The sequence below is a fragment of the Dermacentor andersoni genome, chromosome 6 (assembly GCF_023375885.2).
Source record: "Dermacentor andersoni chromosome 6, qqDerAnde1_hic_scaffold, whole genome shotgun sequence".
NCBI lineage: Eukaryota > Metazoa > Arthropoda > Arachnida > Ixodida > Ixodidae > Dermacentor > Dermacentor andersoni.
In genome coordinates, this window is record NC_092819.1 from 54,421,912 (window position 1) to 54,447,373 (window position 25,462).

Genomic DNA, 25,462 nt, shown 5'->3' on the forward strand with positions numbered 1-25,462 from the left:
CGCAGCAGCTTAAGGTATGTACGCGATATAAATAGACCATGAACCATTGTTTATCGAAAAGAAAAGGAAATAGGAAAAAGAACGGCTTGGCTTATGGCCAACAATGGGGCTATACAAAGGATGTCACTTGTCTGAAAAAAAAAATGTTTTAAGGCAGAGCTTTCCTCGTTCAGTATATTGCAGATGTACATATGGATGATCAGTCTTTATTGTCTCCCTTTACCGCCATTACCGGGGCCGTTTGTGTTTGCAATGGATAGGTCCGTTCAAGGTGATTATTCAACTTTTTTTTAGTGTTATTAGCATTCTTTGGGAATTTGCCCCAGTTCGCGGTATGTCTCGGTGTCTTGTGCATTTATGTCCGCGCCTAACCTTCTTTTCGCTAACTTGGGCACTGCGTAGTTCATGGTAAATGGGTAGGGTAATGCGCTGGGCCACTGCGTTGGGGGAACCTTGTTCAAAACTAACCATCGGAACAATTTGGGTCACTGTGTAGTTCATGGTAAATGGGTAAGGTAAAGTTCTGGGCCACTGCGTTGGGGGAATCTGGTTCAATACCAACCATCGGAACAACTTGGGTCACTGTGTAGTTCATGGTAAACGGGTAGGGTAAAGTGCTGGGCCACTGCGTTGTGGGAACCGGGTTCAAAACCAACCATCGGAACAACTTGGGTCACAGTGTAGTTCATGGTAAATGGGTGGGGTAAAGTGCTTGGCCACTGCGTTGGGAGAACCGGGTTCAAAACCAACCATCGGAACAACTTGGGTCACTGTGTAGTTCATGGTAAATGGGTAAGGTAAAGTACTGGGCCACTGCGTTGGGGGAACCTGGTTCAATACCAACCATCGGAACAACTTGGGTCACTGTAGTTCATGGTAAACGGGTAGGGTAAAGTGCTGGGCCACTGCGTTGTGGGAACCTGGTTCAAAACCAACCATCGGAACAACTTGGGTCACTGTGTAGTTCATGGTAAAGGGGTAGGGTAAAGTGCTGGGCCACTGCGTTGGGGGAACCGGGTTCAAAACCAACCATCGGAACAACTTGGGTCACAGTGTAGTTCATGGTAAATGGGTGGGGTAAAGTGCTTGGCCACTGCGTTGGGAGAACCGGGTTCAAAACCAACCATCGGAACAACTTGGGTCACTGGGTATTTAACTTTGGGTAAGTGGTACTTGTCAATCAACCTCTTTGACGGCAACCTTGAGTCTCTGCGTATTTGCCAGTTCGCATGTGCCGCTGTTCAGTGAACCAGGCTTTGACGCCAACTTGGGCCACATGGCTTTTGCCTCTGAATATGTACTGCTCTTCAGTGAGCATTTTTGATGGCAACTTGAGTCGATGGTTGTGTGTCACTGGGTATGGGCCGTCTTTCAGAATAATTATATCAACCATACCATCAGTTACCTGCAAACCATAGGGTAGATTGCCAATAGCATTAAGAGAGAGAGAGAGAGACTGGGAGGCAGCCACTGTGACCGGCTGGCTACCCTTTTCTAGGGTAGTGGCCAATCATCTCTAAGAGTGGATGCACCGCCAATATTTCTCTAATCTCCTGTAACAAGTTGTAGTGTATATATATATATATATATATATATATATATATATATATATATACACATATATATGTATGTGTGTGTGTATGTAAAGAAACGTTCTCACGGCGTAACCGCTTAGAAAATTTGCATAACCATTACTGTCGAGAAAAAAAAGCCAAATTATAGCGATGAAGGTAGCGAAAGCACATAAAAAATTGCAAAGAAATTACGACAGTCGAAAAATTGATATTCATATAACTAGTTAAATTCAGTTAACGTATAATTAAGATTTGATCTGATCGCCATGCTTAGGTCCTTCAGATTGCTAAAATATAGATGGAAATCGGAAATCTGTTCGCTGGATCACATGCAACATTCGAATCTTGCGAATATGGCGCATATTAGACGCATATATTGCTCTAGTCAACTATGTGAATATGACTTTTGTAAAACCTACGGCGAACCAACGCAAACCGTGCCCACAACAGCGATTTAAGAAGCTAATTTCACTCGCTTTGAGCGATATTTGTTTCGGTCTTTAGTTATGAGGAGGATTATGCATAGATTTTCGTCCTCCTTGAGATCTTGTGGTTTTGTGCATGATATAACAAATTTGGGAGGATACATTAATAATTATTTTAAAAGATATCGGCAAGCTGCCGGTCATGTGTTCCGTGTGCACTCCGCCCCGCTTTTATTCTTGTGTAGATTTACTTCTCGTGACCCGTCTTTCCGTGACTAATTGGTTTAAATAAACATGCTGTTGCGCAGAATCTACAGGCTGACTGTCTATCATGAATACTCTTGTTAGGCTATTGAAAATTGTATTAGTTTCCTTTATTACCATTTATACTTATAGATTCTGAGTCTTTGTTGAGTAAGCTCCTCATTCATTTGCAGCAAGTCACCTGAAGCGTTTCTGAACAGGACAATGCTATTTGCAAACCGCCGGTTTCTGTCGTATTCCCCGTCGATTCTCACGCCTAATCATTCCCAGTCTAACAGCTTCAATGCCTCTTTGTGTGCAGTGAATAGCATTGGGGATATTTATCTGCTTGCCATACCCCACTCTTAAGCGGCGATTTTTTCAGCTTGTCTTCACATTGATTCAAGTGTGATTCATCTACTCGAAAAGTGTACAGTCATTGCATTCTACCTATACTAACTTATGGGGCAGAAAATTGGTTGTTAACGATGAAGTTTGAGAACCTGAGGATTCCGCAACGTGGCGATGGAACGAAAAATTTTGGGCACAACGTTAAGTGGCAGGAAGACAACCGTGTGGATTAGAGAACAATCGAGGATGGTTGAAGTTGCAGCTGATATTAGTAGAATGGGATGGGGGGCCGCAGGGCATGTAATAGGCAGCACAGATAACCACTTTACAATACACCACCTGATTCTCTGCCGTATTCGACTACACTTCCCTCTTCTTGGCCCTTACTCTGCAACTCAACAAACTGCGGAGTTGCGGAGTGGGGGCCAAGAAAAGGGCGCTTTACAAGCTGCAGTGACTCTGCCAAGCGGTGGCAAAAACAGAGAAGACAGAAAGAAAAAAAAAGTGCTTTAAAATAAAAGTCAAGGTTAGTCAAATAGAAAACAAGCGTATAGTGTACATGTTGCCATTAACCTGCTGCAAACTTTTGCATAGGCCTAATAGGTCGGCATGGTAATGCACGCCTAAAAGAGCATCTTCAATCACTGGGCAAATATTTACGCTTAGCCAATCGCTGTAAACGCTGCCGTTGTGAACCAGTTCTTTATGATACCTCAATTCAGTTTCCTCATAGGAATGAACTAACACGCGAAATAATGGAGGCCGTCCACATCAGAAATCGCGCAGATATGTGCGTTTATTAGTGAGTCTTCTGTGGTACTCACTGACAAAACATTCGCTTTTTCTTAAGCACAGCTTCACCTTTTCATATTTGTTGCTGTTTTTTATCCTTTCGATCTTTCATTCTGCGCATGCCAATTGTAGACTGTTGTATTATGCGTATATGTATCTTGTTTTCCAAAAACATAAACATAATTGATATAGTCAGGGCCTCTTTATTAACGTCCCGTGTCGTTCGTCTTTTTTGTGCGCCGCTGCAGTTTAACCTTTAATAGTTAGCGACTCGCCCAGCTTTCGGTTCTCTTGCAACACTCCATCAGTGATGCCCTCTAGGGGATGGGGGACAGGTGGTTGCATCTGGGAGTACTTGATCATCATGTGCAGAATAGTCTTGTAGAGGTGGTTCTTGGCTTTGATGCTCCACGCAAAGTCAACGTGCGTGAAGCCCGGCACGGGCACCTTGTAGCAGAGCACCACGTTGGGCAGCAGCCTTTTGAGGTGTCTCACGTCGTCTGGACAGGCCAGGACGTCTCCTTCGCTCCAGTAGAGGGCCACTGGTGCTGTGACTTTGCTGAGGTCGTACTGAGGCGGTTTTACCTGCGAGTTAAACCGAGCTCGGACAGTAGTCCCAGATTGGTCGCCGCGGGTATAGCAGTGCGCAAAAAAATTTCCTATCATTTTCATTCTAATGCATAAGGAACAAAGGAAGTTCAGGATGTTAGGCTTTAATGTTCTTCTGTGAAGTTCCGTCGAGTAATAAATACCTGATGCATATGGTATAAAGTTTGTAAACAGGGATAAGGTGCCTCAGAAAGGCTGGCCAACGTTTCGATAGGAGGACCTATCTTCGGCAAAGGCGGCCTCGTCATCCTCGGCGTGTTATATAGTTTTAAAGGGTTAGTGCAGTGACGTCACGTGCGGGTGTTGTCGCTGGTGGCTGGTTTGCATATGGTGTAGCAGTAGTGCTGGTGAGGCCGCTTTGTGGCGCAAAGTTGAAGTACTACTTTTTAGAAACGTTTTAGAGCAAAGCTGCTATTCGGGGTCGAAGTGGTCGAGGACGTTCGTTCCCGTACCAGAGCGCCTTCTCGAAACCTTCATTCCGAACATTGGCAGAAGTGTGTGGAGAGAGCCATTCGAGTTATTGCAATGTCATTTGGTGGGGATGTTGGGCGTATCGAGAGTGACATGTCAAGAAAGTTAGACTTGCGCGCATAACTGGGTGCATCGCGGGAGATTACCAATTCTGCTAATTACGCTTTTGAGCTCTTTGGGGCGTTTAACCAAGCTTAGCTTCAGAAATGTGGAGAGCGCATATCACGGTATGACTTGGTAGAAATCAAATGTGCCTTAGGGAAAGCAAACTGGAGAATTTCAAAGTTGTAGGTTCCCTGAGTCCTCTGTAGGAGCCATAGCTATCGAGAAGAAATATGTACGCACCATATCCAATATTCTCGTATGACCATATGCGGGTCTTACATAAAACCAATGTTTCTCCATATATTATAGGGACATGTGCAATATGGTTATAGGAACATATTGGGAGATATTATATAAAAATCCTTATCGCCCCTTAATCACACGCGGCATTCCCCGCGTGATATCTGAAATCCAGGTGAAGCTCTACAGGAATAAAGTGTGAGTTGGCGCTCAATAAATTTGGAAGAATATGTCTAATTTGGGGCGCAGAAAAAAAGTTCTCATTTATTTTTGAAACGTACTAAGCTCTTCTATGAGTGGAATAAATTTCTGAGTTGTTGCTGCCGGCAAACGGCAAAATATTTTGATTGTAACTTTGGATGCACCATTGGAATTTGGGTGTTAGACGTAAAGCACTGGTTTGTGTGCCTTCTTTAAATGAAATTCATCAGTGCTCCACTTTCTTTTTGTTTTCCCTGAGTCTTACGCAAGCATAATGCGAGCGGAAACTATCGGAACGTCAGTGTATTTCGTGACGAATTTCGGCGGCGAATATTTCAGAACTGCTGGCAGATTTAGGGCTGCTTCTAACTGGAAATGCATTCAGCACTGACGTGAATCAGTTCGTCAATTGCAGCATGTTCCCTAGCGTAAATAATGAAAGTTATCTGATGTTCCCTTTCGTCTTTGATGACACCCTCGTCTGTTCGTTACTGTGTTATCGCATTAAAGTGAGCGGCTCTTATATTTTCTGAGTTATCTGTTGGACTTATCATACGTACCTGACCATATTTTATCTTGTTCTTCAGTAAACCCCAATCGAATTTTTGAAATCGATTGGTCTTTATTATCTGAAATGTAACGGTAGAAAAGTTAGAACGTGCGGGCATCACAACTTAGATGCAGTGAAGTACACGCAAATTTTAAGGTCACTCAGTGATGGGATTACGTTTCGAACGCATTTGCGTTTCGAACGCTTGCGTATTGGGTGCGAGAGCGCGAATACACAAGATCCACAGAACGAGAAGAACATGCTTGTGGAGTTTTATAATTTTATATTATATGAAATTACTGGGACAAACTTTCGCTAGCAATCTCAACGCCGTTCTGACCACCCGCAGCCTCTATTCGGCGCTGGGGCAAGATCCATGCATTCGCATTTGCTAATTTTCTGGTACCTTCGCCAAGGCGGACTTCACAGTGTCATATACTGAATAGGAATGAGGGGGGGGGGGGGATGGCGAGGCAAAGAAGAGAGTAGACGACACAAATGCTGTGCGGGCAACTGACTTCTGCTCGGAATAGTGTATTCCTAAGTAGGCACACCGGAGAACCACTACGTGACAGAAGAAAGCATTTCGTTTCGCAGAAGAAATTAATAGACAGACATAGTCGTATATTTAGCTTAAGCTATGCGTCAACGTTTATCCCCAGCCTTCCACAAATGATAATTCTTGATCGTGCAGCAAGACGGATGGGTGGCTGATTCATGTGTCGTTACTTAGGCGATGCTAAAAGCCTCAACAGTTTCTGTCGTTGTAATGTACTGTTGGGGAATAACGGCAAGCAAGCGAACTTGCAATAATGGCATCTCAAACGTGAACACATAATTTTTTTCTAGTAACCGTTTGTGTTCCAACCAACGTGCATTGACACAACCCCGAGTCTTGTCTATGCACATACGATCGCACGTTAAGGGCAAACAATAAACCCCAGAAACACTACATTTCACAAAGGGGACACGTGCTCAATCCTGCAGATTGCATCATCATGTCGATATGGCCTTTTTCACAGCTTACGGTCCAGCTTAGCATACACTTTTGCAAGTTTCATTGGTGTAGAAATATAGCACTTTCACGTTAAGCAGGCTGGCTACATTCTATAGGTTATGCGGCAATTTATGCACGTAAGATATTACAACGGTCATTTTAATATTATTTCCTGCTTTTCCTTTTTCAGCGCACTGTGAATCAGGCTCCTTGCCCGCCGAGCGTTCTCCTTCTTGCGTTTTTGTGCGCTCGCTAATAGCTTGATATCCTCTGTGGCAGCTAGGGAGCGGGGGAAAGTGATTCCAATATTTGCTGCTCTTTTGCAAGAACGAATATATGACTATATTGTATGTAAACTACTTCATAGCCGCACTTCATTCTAAGCGAAGAAAAGTTGCGTTATCGGCTCATTCTTTGAGTTCGCAAACCGCTTCTAACGGGTCATATTAAAGATAGCATATGAAAATGAAAAAAAAAGAAAGTCTCGTGGTTGGAGCCAACCATGACGGAAGTGCTTCTAGTCCTTTAATTTTTGCCATGCAGACGTGCGTTCAGTACTGCTCGACCTTAGTTTCGCAGTTGGAGCGTGTGCCTTTGAATGCATAATTAGATAGCCTAATTGGTAAATGGATCTGTTTAATGCTGTCTAAATCTGCCCAATGTCGCACAATCAGACCGGTAGCACTTCTTAAGTAAATTCTGGTATCGTTACAAAACCTTTGGGATAATATATGTACATGTAGCTTTTCACGGAACATAAATGTTTGTCATCTCGTTTTGTTTTTATAAAATTAGGAGTATAGAGAGCTTAAACAAGAAAAAGTGAAGAAAACTGGCCCACCTGTGCGAAATGATACATGTTGCGTACCGAAGATCCAGCGGGGTTATTAGCCATGTAAACTGGGAACCTAGTCTGTGTGGAAAGCATCACAAACAAGTTTTTGAATGCAATTATGTCGAAGTACACTTATTTATTCCCTGCGCTCAGAATATAACCCTAATCTCTCACTGATTACCGAAAGCCTATTTCAAGATCTTTAACAGTAAGACATTGCTGCATTTCTCTTAGATGTAATAATTCGGCTGGGACCATTTATATAATCATTCATTGATGTATCTAATATGGTATTGGAAATGCTGGGAACAAATATATGTCGCCGTTTTTTTTTTTCAGTGCATAAAGACTATTGCATGAATGAAAGGATTACGTTGAGAAGTCAGTCACACCAGCATTTGAGTATAGTTCCACCGCTTTACTCAACACTATGCTTCTTTAGAAGATAATGATGGCGCAGCGTCCTTTCTTTTTATTCAAATGAATATTAGGAGAGGTTGGCGGCTTTATGGCGGCACCGGCTTCTCCTTGTCACTTAGCAAAGGAAACAAATATGCGCAAAAAGGGAGAATAATGTCACAAAATATGGCACGCAGTAAAACACCAGATGAATAAAATCTATACTGTCTGACAGTGCATGAATCGCAAAGTTTCGTCCATGAGTTCTGTACGCATTCGCATATTTAAAGACAGATATTTTGGATAGCCAAAACACACAACACATGGGATTATGCCGCAAGCACAGAACAGAATTACACATTGCGTACAAATTTCAATCGCCGCATAAATAAATTTTTAACCCAGAACAACATTGATATCACTCATTTAGCTTATTGAGATATACTGAAACTTAATATTCCCCCAAAATGTTGGTGTCCTCGAAAAACTTCTTCAAAGCAAAAAGTGCTGTTTTCTAAAGGCCGGCAGTTGGCCATGGACCAAGTATATTTTTTCGACTGAATGGTATTCTGTCCAAAAGCAACAAATTTGCTTACAGTACCCTTCGTTGTGGATCGTATTTAGTGCATTCGAGGAGGAGATGATACATATCTTCGTGTGGATAGCCACAAGAATACTGCGAACTAGAGGCACGTTTTATCTTGTATAAGAAGTGTCTCGTAAATGCAGTACCAACCCGCAGGCGGTGCATCATTGTTTCAAATTTTCTGTTTTCTCTTAGGTTTTCCAGAATTAATGGGTATATACATGCGTCTATAAAGTATAACTCCGAGTTCTTAGATTGCTGATCAAACCAGGTAGTTTTGCTGAGACGACAGGAAATCTGTCTCAGGAGAAGACGGACTTCACTACGCAAAAGGGGAATATTGATTGTCTCTGCCTTATTGTGCGCCCGATTCGAAGCTGCATCCGCTGTAGTATTGCCAGCAATATTGCGGTGCCCAGGTATCCACTGAAACACAATTACGTGATCCATTGCGATCGCTTTTGTATGTTCTTTGAGCGTATCATACAATAGCAAAGTGTTCAAAGAATTCTTCGTATTGCTTTGCAGTAATGTGAGAGCGGCTTGCGAATCGCTAAAAACAGCCCATTTCTGGGAATTATTTTCTGATGTTATGAAACGCAAAGCACACAGGATTGAAAACAGTTCTGCCACGCTGGAAGAGTTCTCTCGGGATAATTTAAATGTTTGCTCTAGGGCCAAATATGGAATGACGAATGCAGAAATAATTTTCATTACACGAACCGTCTGTATAGACATGGATGTACTGGGGATATAATGATATATATATGTATATATATATATAAAGCGTCCTTCCTTTTGTTTAACGTTCTGAGATCACATCTGTGTTGTCTCTAGCGTTACAGTTGATGGGATAATCGAATGCTGCATGCAGTATATGTGCATGCATACGTAAAAAGTCATGCACCGAAATTACACCGATCTCGGAGGGGTCATGCGCTTCGCGTCAGGCAACACAGATAAGCAGTCAGTGAGTCGATAAGGGTTGGTAAGGGTTTACACTGGTCATGTCAAGTTATATAATATTGATAATGACCGGGCTGCGTGGATATTAGCAAGTTGCGCAATGCTTACGCCTACTTGGACAACTCCCAGAAGAGTTTCTGCTTGTATTTTTGTTAATTGCTTTTCTTTCTTCTATAATCTTGTCTAATCAGTGTATTTGAGATTGTGGCATAGCCGACCCCGAAAAGGCACATTCTGCTGCCGCTGCATAGCATCGATCTCGTCAAAGCTAATCAGATGCACAAACGGAATACCTCAGTCGAAATGACGCAAGGATAACAACATTCTGCAATCTACGAAAACAAAAAGAAGTAGATTATAAGGAAGTAATAAAAAATATAATTTAAAGAAATAGGCTAAACGTCCCTGTATGTAAATAATTCGACGCTATGTCACTATGCTATACTGAAAGAATGTTTTACTGAAGTATTCAACGCAGATCGTTCATTTGAGACAAACTAAATCATTAGCATTCAGTTTCGATGAAGTTTCACTGTGTGCACCGTACTTTACGGGGAGAACCAGTAGCTAATGCGACACCCAGCTAAGGTGTCTCGCTGGTATACTCAGGCATACAGAAATTATCTTGCGAAATTTCTTCTCCGCGCACAGTCGCTCTCAGAGATAAGCCGAGCAACCGCGACACATGCCTAGCAGCTTAATTCTAATAACCGCCAGCTGCACGGCGCAAACGTGAAATGTATTAGACAGAACACGCATTAATCTATCAGTGCAGGAGCAGTGCAACAGAAACCTGTAGCATTGTCGACGGGAGAAATGAAAAAGGCACTTTGAGGCGTGTTCGGGTTAAGCGTGACACAGGCTGTACATGGTTCTTTACTGTTTTGGGCGACGCCTCATCAGTATTCAAGCGCTCGTAGCAGGCTAAACTTGGTATGAAATGGAGCAGATTAATATTTTCTTTAAAGGTGTCCTCTATACGAGTTGACAAGCAACGTTTATCCCATCAAGTACAGGATAAATGTTAATACCGGCTTGCATACTGATAAGGTATTTACCCTTAATGTGGTCGGTCCTGTACACAGTGTCATTAGGAGTTAGTTCTATTATGAACACGCCTTTTGCTACTTTATTAGCAGCTAGCGTCTAAGGTTAGACGTTACCTACCATGTTCATTTCTATTGGAAATCCTCCATTGAAAAACTTGAAAGATGATTTGCAAGTTACGCCTTGCCAATAGCTTCCGCAGACTTCCTTCCTTAATTGCTTGCTGATACTGGTGGCTTTCGCTAAGAAAGCACCGTTTAACGCCATCTGAAAAACACTCTGAAACGAAACAAACAAGCACCCAATTTGCGGAGCATGCATGGGCAGAAGCGGGTAACAGCTGTAAACTAAGTTGAAGTATTTCATCTTGCAGATGGTACAATAAAGAGAAATAATCAATGTATAGAGTGCTAAAGCATTTTCAATCATTTCGTTAATATTGTGGTAACTAGAAGGGCAAATGAACGTTGAAGGTTAGAAAAGATAAACAGAATAGAAAATTGGAGATGGAACGCCAGCGCCGTTACGTGATTGTGAGGTCAGGGTTTCGAAATCTTTGACGTCACAATGATGTCATCATATGTTATTCTAAGTTGAACTAAATCATTTAGCAGAGGGACGCTAAAGAGAAACATTCAATCAGATTTAGACTAATAAAGTATCTTCAGAAAATTAGTTTTCGTTAGTCTTCTGGTAATTAGAAGAGAAAATGAACATTGAAGCTGGAAAAGAGAAATGACAGAAAATTGGAGCCGCAACTCTAGCGCGATTAGGTGATTGTGATGCAAGGATTTGAAAAAATTTTTTAAAAATTCATTGGGCAATGCAGGCTGCGTAAAGCTTTTCAAACCTTACTAAGTTCTGTCCTTGCCTTATCTTTAGTACAGTGTAGCGCGTCTGTAACGATGTACAGTTAACTAGGCCCGAACAGACGCTGTCGGGCCTACTCAGTGACGTCACGAAATAGGTGACGTCACGGCGAGCTGATGAGGGAACTTGAAAGCGGCGTCTCCACCCGCCTTTCGTTTCTGTGTGTCTTCTGCCTCACCAAGCCTCATTTTAACTGCAAGAGTGACTTCTTTGGTATTGTGGAAGAATGACTGGCTAATACAACTCGACCAATTTTCTTTTTATCGGAAAGTTTTAGCTTGTTCATAAACGCAGTGTTCTTTACGGAACACTTGGTTACCGAAGATGTAAATATTAGCGTGCGTAGTTCAATTGGCAGCGTCACCTGGTGGTGCAAAGTTCCTTCAACGTGAGCACCCATGTGACACGCAAACACCCATGTAACGCACACCCATGTGACACACACACACACACACACACACACACACACACACACACACACACACACACACACACACACACACACACACACACACACACACACACACACACACGCACGCACGCACACGCACACGCACACACACAAACACACGTGCGCGCGCACTGTTTCTACCCTGCTGTTGTTGCACAAACCGTCACAAAGTGTCGCTACATGCGTTGCTACCGCTGTACGCGTCTCCAGTAATCCGGTATTACGTTAAGGACTGTGCGTTATGTGCGTAAAAGCTAAAACGCTCGCACACCTGAAACGCCGCAGCACATGACCTATGGGGAGGGGATGTTTTTGAGAAGATATGCTTACTACGTAGTCACAAGCTAAGAATTTAGCGGCATATGTGACCATGTATTGTATTTGAATATAAGAAGGGGAACATAGGGGCTTTATTTTTGTTAGCTACGAAAAATAAATAAGGAAAGACAAGGAAATTATATAGGGAATTGTGATTAGCGATTGCAGATGTCACAGCGAATGCGCATCGTGTCCCTCCCATTTTGCTTTCACTGTTCCCTATAGGCTGTGTATTCTGGCGCTGCTACCAACTGTGGAAAGCTTCAGCGGAACGTACTTATATATCCTGTGCACATGTGCGTGTTTGACGACCGCAATACACGTTCCGTTCGATGCATGTCAGGGCCAGGAGAAATTGGTTTTCGTTTCGCAGCTACAGTTATCTCCAAACTTTTGCTCACAATCTGAAGCTCAGCTGTCGGAGATCGTTTTGCGTGAGAAGAAACGTTCTTTACTTGAGTATATTGTAAGATGAAAGTATTGGAGAGATACGCGACGCTCACCTTTAAGAACGCTCCAAAGGGCACCGCACGCTTGACGCTCGACTTCATGTGACCTATGAAGGCTGCAGGTGCCATGGCGTTGAACAGACGGACCTGGTAAATACAAACCAACGAAAAAAAGAAACTTGTCCAGTGGCCTCTATTCTAGTGAAAAGGGCTTGCCCCGGTTCAGTGGCGTAGCCAGAAATTTCGTTCGGGGGGGGCGGGGGGGGGGGGGGGGGCGGCGTGCTCACATTCCAGCTCGGCCTGCTCCTTATAGAATTTGTTGAGGGGTCAAATACATCAACGATAACTTTATTGCCATTGCCAAAGATGCTGCAAACGAATTCCTGAGTGCTACGCACTGTCAAGACGTGTAAAATATGTATTTTTTCATAAAATAATATATTCGTATGTCCAAAAAAATTGTGCCAGAAATAACTGATGTAAGTACTTCTACCTTTTTTGTCCATTTAAAAGAAACTATCACAGGAAATTTGGAATATATTAGTTTGAAAGCAGCATGCCGCTCATATGAAAAATGTAAAAAAAACAAGGGGTTCCAACAGCCAGAATAGACATCCTATTCGAAATGCCTCGAGCGCCAGTTGCGAGGCAGTATTGCGTGTATTTGCGGGCCTCTGTCACGCTCGGAAAAACACTTTTATGCAGCACGTATTGAGCAACAGAAAGCTGTATCGGGAGTTTTTCATGTTGCTCTACAATTTCCTTTGAGACTCTTAATCTTAACATAATATTTGATAAGTTGATTAACTAATTAAGACTAATTATATAGTTATGCGGGTCGAAAAAATAATCAGAGCATCTCCAAGCTACGGCCAGCAACATTACCTTAGTTCTGTCCAGCTACGTGGCATTTACATATCTTTAATGTTTTGCTCCAGTTACGTGGGACACCCTGTATACACTGCCATGAAAATCGTGTCGCTGGACACTAGATATGCATGTGGAACACATTATGACTGTACTTAAAGATGTTTAATGTATTTTGCAGATGGACTGTGCGCTACAAAAATAGCGCCTTAAGTGAAATAAAAGTGTTATGTTGCCCCATTCATCTGTGATTATCATTCTTGAGAATGTGATAGCACTCCTGCAGCGTTAGGATGCATTATGACGCGATTCATACGTTTGTATATATGTGTTTATTGGGACGGTAAAAGTCTGAAACGGCAATTCGGGTACACTGTAGATTACCCGTTGTCCATGACAGCGAGTAGGGCTTGGTGTATTATCAGGTATAGGAAACGTGTCTTCCAATTTAAGATTTGTGTACCCTGTGGGAATGCTTGATCAATTGCACCTCCAGCCCTTGGGGTGCATATTAAACCTGATATTTATTTTATTCCACGAATGAAATGATTTATATTTTTAAAATCTACTTGCAAACACGAACCGCAAAAGTCATTTTGTAAACAGAGAGCTTCGCAGTCTCGCTCGTACCATCACGTTAGGTTACTGGCATACACCACAGAACTGTAAGTGTCGTTTATACAGCCTCGACCCATCACTGAAACTTAAGTTACCAGCGAACCTTCCACGACGTGACGCAACACTTCTGTGTCGGCTGTGGGTAGGAGTAGCATTCACCAACTCCTACAGCTATCGTATTGGAATGGCGGATTCACCCATGTGCGCTAAATGCAAGTGTGAAGAGACCATCAGTCACCTTCTGTGCCACTGTTCTCGCTTCGATAATCAACGTGAGACTCTCCAGTGTGCCTTAAATAGAATGGATGACAGGCCATTTACGGAAGCGAAGATCTTGTGAGCCTGGCCTCACAGTTCATTAGCCCAGAAAGCGGTTCGAGCGCTTTTTCGCTACCTGAGGGCAACTGACTTGAGTGCCCGACTATAGACATCCTACACCTAAGTTCTCTCTTTCACTCCCCATTCCCCTCCCCGCGTGTAGGGTAGCAAACTGGACTCAGTCTGGTTAACCTCCTTGCCTTTCCTTCTTCCCTTCTCTCTCTCTCTGGAAGAGTGAGATTGTAACACAACCCGATCTCTATCCTTTTGCGGGCAATGCAATGCGCTTGTGCAGTAGTTGTAGAGAACGGTATCACAGCTGTGGGGTTCATGTTTCGAGCCCAGCTAGTGGTGAGAACGTTTTTTGTTTACATTGGTACGATGGTATTTGCCGTGGTATTTATGCTTGTACTTACATTTAAGGCTATGTAGCTATAGGTAGGCTCAGAGTATAGGCCGCAGGACGTATGCAAGAAATGCTATCGCTTTTAAAAACAATGCGCTGACGTTACTAAACTATATCACATTCTATAAACGCATATATAAGGACGATAACATTTAATACATCTTTTTAATAAAATGTATTAAAGGTTATCGCAATCAATAACGCTGTCATCAAATCGACAGTGTGCAGATGTCACCAGCGAGATTGAACATCACGTAGGACTTTCGTTCGCCTAAATATAATGCGAGCTGTTCTCATTGGCCACGGCAACGAAATTCCGAGGCTTACCTTCTCGTTGTAATGCGGTTTCGTCGCAAGCAAGCCGAACATTATCATGGTCCCTTGAGACCACCCAACGTAGAGCAGCGAATTCATCTTCGTCTCGGACAAGATCATGTCTATTTGTGCCGGCAGATCGTACTGGATCATTTCGTCGAAGCTGAAGAAAGGACCCAGAGGAAGTGGCATTCAGTTGCGAAGAAAACTGACGCGACGTTCAGTTAGAATGAGCTCTAATGACGTAACATCGGCGTTCATTGCCGTCGCCGTGAAATTCAGGTGAATATATCAAAGCCAGCTTGCTTTTCGTGTTCTACCCCACAAGCTACATGCGGTGGGCTGTATATCTGAAATTAGGCCGGTTTGACAGGTTTCCGTGTTTCGCATGACTGTAGCCGACACCACAGGGAAGGTAAGATGCGCTACCAAGTACGCTGATGTTCCAACGCAAATATAATTATTACCCTTACTATTATTAAATATTGTTATTATAATCATGCAAACATATAAACACCAAAGCACATCACACGCAGAGTACAGGCGATTACACATGCAGCCAACAGACGCTCGAGCAAAGGAGAGCACAGGATACCTAAATTTGAAATGTTAGAATAATTGCGAATAAGGGTTGACTTGCGACAACTTTCGTGCCCAAGGAACGCTTTAATTAGATAACATAAGTTAATTAACGAGTTAGCTATAATGATTATCGCATAATTTTTTAGGCCCGTCGACGTGAATGATGCGTCGTCGAAAAAGAAATAGACCCCTTGATTTATACTGTGCCGTGATTAAGAGTTAAATTCTTCACTGATCACTTAGCATAATTAAGTGGGATGTTCATTAAACAGTGAAGTTAACTCTCGAACATTTTGATTTCTTTCGACTTTGGCGTGCCGTGTGATTGGCGCGCAGCTTTGAGTAACATAAAGCCTCGGTATAACGAATTGATGGACACAAGAAGTTACGTATAAGAATTCACGAGGTCAGTTACCTGAAATCCCAGAACTTCTTCTGCGATCTTTTCAGGCTGAGGTGCTTTGAGTAGCAGTTGCCTCTTACGTTGCCCAACCACACATCAAAGCCGTGGTCCGCCAAGATGAATCCTGAAAGCACGGTTGGAAATGTACTGCAATTATTCCAATAAAGACAAGCGTGCGTACATATTATAGACTACCGGTGTAACTGTTCCTAGTTCAAAGAATCTGTTCGAAGTCGGTGCTGCAGTCTGAGCTTTGGTTAGTTGTAGTGGGACGATCTCACGGAGCTCGCCGTCTTTATTATGCGCTTCGAGTCCATTCGGGTATTTCAACGCGCGGTTTCTGGCATTTTACTGTGGTTTCCGGCTTGTATAATAGAGTGACTTGGCTTGTCCGTAAACTCGGCGGATATTACGATACCCCAAAACACCTGAAACGTCGATGGCACTATCAGCACCGTTAGCACCATATTGTGTCGCTTTCTTCAACAACAAGGCAGGAAAACATTTTTTTATGTATGTGTAGCGTCATTGTTTTGATCAAAACGCGAGGAAGCAAAACAAAAGAAAAAGAAATACATTGTACGCCGATGATCGAGTGCCGTAGCGCACCTCTGTGTGTCGAGTGTTACGCGAACTAAAAAAAAAAAAAATGTTTTAATAACAGGCTCAAACTTTCTAATACATGGGCCTCTGTGCTCGAAACGCCCAGTCGTTAACAAGTGGTGCAGAACCCAACATCATTCTAAAAACGGCAGAGTTTCTGTAGCGACCGCTACCAACACAACACGGACGCCTCAAATATTTTTCACAAAGTGAATCCTGATGTCACCCATTTATCATCCTCAAAAAAAGAATTATGGGGTTTTACGTGCCAAAACCACTTTCTGATTATGAGGCACACCAGAGAGGAGGACTCCGGAAATTTCGACCACCTGGGGATCTTTAACGTGCACCTAAATCTAAGTACACGGGTGTTTTCGCATCGTAATGCGGCCGCCGTGGCCGGGATTCCATCCCGCGACCTCGTGCTTAGCAGCCCAACACCCTAGCCACTGAGTAACCACGGCGGGTCATATATCATTCTCCTACGGTTCAGCCAACCGTTTCCTACAAAATATAAACAGAGGGCGCTAGTGTCTACGGGAGTTGCATGCATGGCGGTTCATTTAGCATGCGAAGGGGGATGAGATACGGATTTGGTTTGGCTTGCCCTCTATGCGGATTTGCCCAAACTTCGTCCTCCTCGCTTCGAGCGGCATTTGTGACTTGGCAGACTCACCATTTTCAACAAAAAATATTACTTTGTAATTCCAACTATTCGCAATTATTACGCGGAAACGTACCGGAATCATGCCTATAAAGAAGTGCGATTTCTTGGAAATAAAAAAAAAGTTAGAGCAATAAATAACAGTTAAAGGAAGTCTGAAGCCAAAAGTATGGAGATTAATGAAATCCGCATGCTTTACCCGCGTCATTTCCATTCTAGCTGAGAGATCGCAGTGCCAGAATCTTTTCTCATAACTTCTGTAGGAGACTCTACGGCTCGGTCAATTTGTGTGCTTGCGCAAAACGAAATTCTGGGGAACCGTAGAAATGCAGCAAGGTGACGTGATTCAGTGACGCGATTTCCTTGAGAAAACTCAAGTGGGCAACATGCTCGCCACACTGGTATGCCCGTATCGACCTGTATATAAGCGCTACGGTTTACGCGGTCATAAAACGTGCGACTCTACTCGCACATCTAGAGACGGCCAGCCAGCACTATAGCCCGGCAATCCTCACACGCACATATGTGTAAGAGTGGGTGAGTAAATGATCAGTGGCGTAGCTAAGTCGTCTGGCACCCGGGATCCATAGGTCTTCTGGCTGAGACAGATCCATCGGTGTAAATGTGCGTTCTTTGTTCATATGCCTCGTTCAGTAATGACAATCTGAACTGACGTTGAGCCACTGTTGCAGGACGGAGGTTCTTAATTCCCGGAATCGCGAGGCGAACTTGTGGCTGTCGTAGGCACCAGAGGGGTAACGGTGGTCTTGCTGCTGATGTAAAACCCGATGGAAGGTAACCTTGATGTGTCGCAAGAAGTTTGGAAAATGTGGCTTGAGGTCTTTGTTCTGGCAAAGCAGCAATACAGTGACTGGGTACGCGTCACAGATGTCGAATGTGTGCTCTAAGGTTGTCAATCGTTACACATCTTGTTACCAAGTAGTCTCTAGCAATCATGATTGTTGCGTGAGTCGAGGCGCATCGTAGTAGTCCAAAACATGCCCGTAGAGCCTGGCCTTGCGAACTTTCGAGGATACGAATGTTTGTTTTACATGTGTTCACCAAAACCGGCAAGCTTTACCGTAAAAAGACAAGAAGCAATGATCTGTACAGCTGCCTCATGTATCGTAGTGACGTGCCCCAGGTTTTTCCGCTCAGGAACATCTTTATATGTACAATCAAAATTAGTCGCCGCTTCAGGTACATGCAGTGGGGGCTACATGAAAAGCCCCTGTCAATAACCACACTTAAGAAGCGGTGAGACTTCTGGTATTTGATTCGCGCGTAAATGCGATTAACGCGCATTTTTCGATGGGCACTCTAAGGCCTTGTTTGCAGAGACACGAACAAGTTCGCGTGGCTGCCCGCTGAATTCTTGCGCGCACGAGTCACCGCAGAAGACCAAAGACGAATGTCATCAGCGTACATTGATAGGCGAATTGTCCTGCGTAATATTTCAGCAAGGCCATCCATAGTTAGGTTAAAGAGAATAGGACTCATGCCCCGCCCTGTAGGACGCCACCATGACAACAACAACAAAATGACAAAGAGGTGGTTAGTAATGACTAGGAGACAGTGTTTTCATTAAACACCGCGAGACTGACACTAAACTAATACAAATGATACAAAACTGATAAATGAAATACAGTTTACATACTGACGACACACAAACCATGGTGGGACATGAGCGCACCGCACATGAAACATTCCGCTAAGGCGAGTATTTTAGCAATCTCTTGGAGAATTAAATTTTGCAGCCCGCACATTCGTGCATTTATGTTGATAAATCTACAGCCGACAGTTCTGCCGCGCTACACATCCGGTACAGCAGCTCGTGCTGCTGGGTACTGGAGCATTCTTTACCATTTACGCCTAGTCAAGCAGGCGTAAAGAGGGGTGGTCTTCAGACATATGACATCCTCTACCCCACCTGGCACCCGGGGCCCATGCCCCCCCCCCCCCCCTTCCCCCGTTGCTACGCCACCGATGATAGGACAAAATAGCGCGAACTATCTATCAGTAAGGTCAAGTGTGCGCAAATGTGCACACTGCAGAGTGTGAATGCAGTTCGTTTGCTTGAAAAATAAAAGCTAAAATTATTAGCGAGTGGCGAGGTGCGGTGTCATGGGAACTTCTTTAGGTCGATCACATCAAAAAGACCACAGTGCCTTAGTCATACATCAGTAACTTCTATGAGAGCGACGACTTAGCGAAGGTCAGCTTTTTAAAGCGCAGGAGTGGTCGGTTCGAAGTTATTTGTGTTTCAAAACAGAGCCTTGTGTGCATCTTGACGTATGTTCGAGTGTGTGTATATTCACGTATCCGAACAAGACAAAAGGTTCGCGAGAAGATGGATAGCTGAACCGACCAGCAGTGGCCGAACAAAGGAAAGCCTCAGTTTGCTTCGACAACGCTTCGACAAGTCTCCTTGTTGAAACTTTGGTTTCAGACTGAGGCTTTCTTTTGTTCGGGCACTGTTGGTGTTTGTATATATATATACTGCAATGTAAGGGTATTCGGCACATGGGTTACATTAAAAAACTTATTACGAAACCTACAAACATAAACTCAAGTCGCAGCATACAAAACGACAGAAGAATGCTCTAAAGGACAAGATCGAAAGAAAAGAAAACCTGGTGACCTTAGTTTCCAAGCAAAATGTCAACACTCGACTGAAGGATTTCATTATTAGTTAAACTTTCCCACTTGTTAACATCTCTCGGAAGGAAGGAATATTCGAAGCTATTAACATGCGTTGAAAATGGGTTAATATCAAAGCATGCCTTTGTCTAGTTGCTTAGGCAGATGGGAAGGAGAGTGATTTTTTCATATCTGTTTTTGGCACCTTTCTTGTAATGCTTAAAGGAAACGCGTTTACTGAGTGCCGCTTGTCCGGCCACGTTACCTAGGCTCTGATCTGGCATATTTACGACGAAGTCTGCACTGCTACTTAGAAGCCCAGTCATCAGAAAGGCGACAGGTTTTCGTTCCCACGGTCCCGGTTTCTGTAGGCGTCCGTGTGGTATCCTTTGTATCATGATGTCGTACGAGTCTTCGGTCATAACAATGTATTCTTCCACGGGATAACCAAAGCCTGCAATTAGCTGGGACTGAAAAAGAAAGTAACGTCAGTGTTTTCTAACAACGAATGCAACGCCATGAACAGCTCTGCAAACTGTAGTTCATTGGAAACTGTTGTTTATTAATTGCAGTCTCTTTGCCCGTAGTGGAGGAATGGAACAATGATGCGTTTAGAACTACGATTGTTCTTAGAGTGAGGAACGTTTACAACGAACGCAATTGCGTGATGCTCAAAGTTGGATAAAATTCAAAGACGTGATTTAAAGTAGCCATTGCTGATTAAAAAACATTGCAAGTCGAGAAAACACTGCTGTTTATTGGGCGTCGCACGTTAAAGAGTTTCTTAAAAGTTTCGAACATTTAATTTAAATGTATAATTTTTTAAACTTTTCTTGCCTTATTCCGCCTGATTCTTGGTCGATACCCTCATTGTGTACATATACCGTAGTTCCCGAGGTCATCATTACCATCATGCCACTTTGGAAGGCACTTAACAGCGGTGTTTGAGACCGTTTAAAACTTATGTTTTGCGAAATTAAAGAGATAGTATGTTCTGATAACGACAAGAGCGTTAATGATCCTTCCCATGTAGATCTAATTACGGTAACGAAATCTTAAGTGAATGTACTTACCACATTTTTCTCTTCGTCTTTGATTACCTTAGGATTAAACATGTTGCTGTGTCCTAGCGAAGCACAGGCAAACCAGATTGAAAGAAGCAATGGTAAGGTTATTTTGTGCATGTCTGAAAACAGAAAAAAAAAAACAAAGGAAGACGAACGTGGGTGGGCAACAAGCTTTCGTTTCTTTAACAAGGCCCAACAGTTCTCGCGAAAAGTCTGTGGCAGCAGATTCACTGACCCTCCGGACGATCATTTCTCAACTCAGTTTACACTTAATGGACTTTATTACCACGTTTCATGCGAACAAAGGATGTAGAGGGTATAGATGGGAAGTTAGGTATATAGCTAGGCTTGACGAGGTATTTGTAACTTTTCTCAAGTCCAGCAGACAATGAGCAGCCGATGCACGTTTGCCGGTGAAAGAGGCTAAGTGCATATAAGAGACAAAGAAAATGTGGTAGTATGGACATGAACACGAATTTTCACAACACAAAGTTTGCAGAGTGTACACCAAAAATGAAAAGCAGCAGTAAGAAAGACGGAATAAACAGTAAGATGGAGCATTGAAGTAATCAGCAGGCTTCAACGTTCGACGTCTAAGACTGAAGCCAACCTTTCGGCAAGTTTTCTTCTCGGAATGTTGTCGGACCACCATTGACAACAATCAGCGGCAGTTTGTTAGAAGGCGTCAACATAAGTCACACAGTTCGAAAGAATTGAGCCCGGACAATCTTATATTTGCTTCCATAATATCCAATAGATTTATGTCCAAAAAGGATGATCCGTTCAATATAATTCCTTTGAAATTGTGCTGGTGCGATTTTCTCGACTATTCCATCCGTTGAGCTTAGCACAATGCTCAGAACTCAACAATACCTTTATGTTCAAGAAGTTGAGATCATTTATATGCTACGTTTCACTCACGCGTGGTTGGCAGCAATGGATGGATGGATGGAAAAACTTTATTGTGAGTCCTGAGATACGCAATTATCGCGCAGCGGGCCGCTCCCACGTTGGGACGGGCAGGCCGAGCCCAGCCGCTGCAGCGCGGGCTTATTGGACAGCCCAGATTTGGTCCCCATAGTCGGAGCTTCGCACTGAGGTATTCCATCTTGACTGGTCTGCTTGATCTGTGCCTCGTAACGAGGGGCATCGCCAAAGCACACGTTGTAAGTTAGCGGAATCGCCGCACTGAGGGCAGGTATTGCTAGTATACGTGTCTGGATGGAGGCAAACAAATCCAGGCAGTGCCAGTGCAGCCTAGGCGTGCCGTCGGTGATGGTACAGTAGGTTGCGTGCGTTCTTGAATCGAGTTTGGCGGCGTTGTCGCCTGCTCAATGTTTTAGTGGCCTGGCGCGTATTGCAGCTTTATAATTCCAGCTCGAGTTTGTCGCGAATCTCAGTGTATTTCTAAAACACTTCCAGTGCCCTCCGCCATGAACGAAGTTGCTTATTCGGTCTGACAGCACGGATAATCAAACAACGGTGACAGGAGCTGCCAAACACATTTGCCGTAAAGCCCGCGGCATATTTCGAAGCACCGGAGACTGTTACAGCACTGTTGAAGCGTGGTCGAAGAAGTTTGGAGAACGTTTCCACGTCATCTGGTTGCGCCCGCTGCGCATCACTTCAGCGAGCGTCGTCGACATAACGCCATGAATTTAGGCTGGTCCACCTCGCCACCAGGTGCGGAGGTATTCCCTCCACCGCGGCGGCTCCTACCCCGCTCCAAGGGGGGTGCGGTGCACATGGATATGTCTTGCCAACTCACCTGAAACAGTTCGTAATTTCCAATGGCTGCTGTAAATAATTTAATTAGAAAGTTAATTAGCGGAATTCCACAGATATTTGAATATGTGTTTCAATTAATCGTGCAAGTAATATGTCTGCCACTTTGAATAATCTAGCTCGAGGACAACGATTATGCTATCTGCCACAGCCGATTTTTAGATATTCTGCAAGACCTGAAAATGATCATCATGCTTGTGTCTCACGTAATTCGTGCCGAAAAAAAAATATTCGAGTGCCACGTAACTAGTCAACATAAAAGTGATGTTGTTTGCCGTCGCGTGGAGCAAGTCTGACTATTTTTCATATTTCGCCTTATTATTACTAATGAATAAGCTTCTCAAGTATTATAATCGAAGCAAAATTGCCTAGTCAGAAAAATGCAGGCGACCATGCAAAATTCTCGATTTATCTTTTCGTTGCTGCATACGTGCTACGTAAATGCTTTCTTCCAAGCCTGAAAGAAGCCCGCAAAAGCACTTCAATTGCAAGCCTGCTTCAGTTTACGAATTATGATGAGCCCTCTGAAACTTTGAAAGGTAATTAAATGTTTAACAGGTTTGGGGGATGTGCGACTCTCACACGTTCCCTGACGTTGTTTTCCCCGCATGGCTCCTGTCTCCCGTAATCCGGCCTTTACTGGCTTTAGTGCGGCGGTTGGTGTGGTTGCAGAGTAGTACGAGAGATGGCGCGAGTGTGGCGCTGCTATCGCCACCTAACGGTGGATTACTTGGGCACAAAAGGGAGAAGGCTGTTCTTCTTTGGCGCGGAGTCGGCGAGTGGCGCAGAAGTTCTGCGCGGGCTCCCCGTGAAAACGCTTCTAGGTTTCCAATTCGAACCAGAGGATCTCTTTTCTGAAAACTTGCAACAGGCTAAGGAGAAGCTTGATACCATGATTCAGGAATTCAGCGTGTTGTCATGCCCATTGACGGCTCGAGCGACAATTCTTCGCACGCTTCTGTTTTCCTTCCTTGCGTATGTGGCCGTGTGTGTCCCCTGTTACAGCCCAAACCAAGCTTATCTTGGAGAGGGTCCTCTTTCGCTTCCTCTGGAAAGGGACAACTGCATGGTTGTGTAGCTAGGCAGGTGCTCAAGTTACCCAAGGATAAGGGAGGACCCGGAATTCCCGACCTGGGCATCGTGGCTACTGCACTACACGTCAGGTGGACCCAGGTCGCTCTTAACTCGGATATGCTCCTGACTTGAAGCTTTACTTCCTTTTTTCTTAGCACCCGATTCCGCTTGTTTTCGCAGAGCACATTTTCCTACAGTGTGCCTCGCTCAGTTTCCCCTTCCACCATTTATGCGGTGGCTGCCAATTCTATGGTAAGCCTCCGCAAAGTTCACCCTGGCATCGACGTAGTTTCAACTACAATCCAAGAACTAGTCGATATCCTCACCACAGGTCTCACCCCGCATTGCCAAAGGTACGATCTGTCCATCTACAGGCCAAGCTGGAAGCTCATTACGGCCAGTTTCCTCGACGCTGGGCGAGCTACGTTCATGTACCGCCTGGCGCGAAAGTGGCTGCCCTTGAGTTACAGGCCCTTCACAGCCGTCCCCGCTCGTGGAGTGTGCCCTTTTTGTGGCGGTCGTGAGGATTTGGTTCATATCTTTACGCAGTGTTTGCTTCCTGCAGCTCTTCTCCAAAGGATTGCTGGTATCTTTAAGCTCCCAGGTGTTCCCTATCAGACTGTTCAATTTTTGCACCATTTGCCTAAACAAGCGATCAACCAGTTCGGGCTTCTTCTTGTCGAGTGCTCATACCAAGTTTGGTTGGCACGCTGTGATGCGGTTTTCGGGGAACGGGTGCCGAGCCTTCACGAAGTGCTTGCGAAAGCACGGAAGGAGGTCTGGTTCCATCTCACCCGGGAGCGGCATCGCTTGGGCGAGAAGAAGTTTCTCGAAGTGTGGGCCCGTTCTGCAGTGATTTTTGATGAGTCAGGTGGAAAGCTCTCCATTAAGTTACAATGCATGCTTCTAAGGTCGCTGGACTCGGCCGTGTGTGCCAGCCAGTCACTTAAGACCACTTATAGTGCAGTCTAGTACATTTTCTAGGTTTAGAGAGTAGAATATGTGCAACACTATTTCAGGGCAAAATGCTGGACAAATTACACGTATAGGTATATCTGAAGGCCGCTGTTGTGGCTGCCTTCTAGTGTAGTGGATACAAACTACCCTGGCTGCCACCTGCAGTTCACGGGTCCAAATGTGATTTAGTGCCCTGATTTTGTGCCTTCTTTATACGTGAACCGTTATCCTTCGTTTTTTATATGTGTAATCATGTTGCATGCGTATTCAAGCCCGCAAGGCGTACGCAAAATTTTAAAGTGGAAAAGCACGGGGGTATCCAACTTTACCATACGTCGTTCCCTACTCGTTGTCGTTGGCAATGAATCGTATATGGAGTACGACAGCTCCTCCAAGCGTTTCAGATATTGTAGCAATAAACATGTTATAGATCATGTGATAATATGCCGTAGCGCGACGTTAATTACACCTCAATTTCTTGTGGCAGGTACATGAAATCTGAACTCTAAGTTACATCACTAAAGAAGATGTTCTATGTTCCGCGATGCTACTTTTAATGTTACCTTATTAAAACATTTGTGTCAACTACGAGAGCAAGATTACAGCATGACTTTTCTTACTTTATTTTTCGTTAAATAGAATGCAGTTTTGGGATACTAGTAAATCACTATTATCACTGCGAAG

At 43.9% G+C, this 25,462-nt stretch overlaps 1 protein-coding gene and 1 long non-coding RNA gene across 2 annotated transcripts in view; one reads left to right on the plus strand and one right to left on the minus strand.

The window, feature by feature from the left end:
* Nucleotides 1–193: 193 nt before the first annotated feature.
* Nucleotides 194–25,462, plus strand: part of LOC140218968 (uncharacterized) — a 27,994-nt gene continuing 2,725 nt past the window's right edge. The window contains exon 1 of the long non-coding RNA XR_011895163.1: nt 194–271. This is a non-coding gene — a long non-coding RNA (uncharacterized lncRNA). The remainder of the gene's footprint in view (nt 272–25,462) is intronic.
* On the minus strand, nt 3,381–21,348 carry LOC126523056 (gastric triacylglycerol lipase-like). Its single transcript, XM_055066679.2, has 9 exons — nt 20,969–21,348; nt 20,161–20,365; nt 16,001–16,112; nt 15,016–15,166; nt 12,534–12,626; nt 10,512–10,670; nt 7,400–7,471; nt 5,572–5,640; nt 3,381–3,970 (listed from the first exon to the last, which is right to left on the minus strand). The coding sequence occupies exons 1-9, from the start codon at nt 21,077–21,079 to the stop codon at nt 3,635–3,637; spliced, it is 1,308 nt and encodes a 435-aa protein (XP_054922654.2). The 5' UTR covers nt 21,080–21,348; the 3' UTR covers nt 3,381–3,634.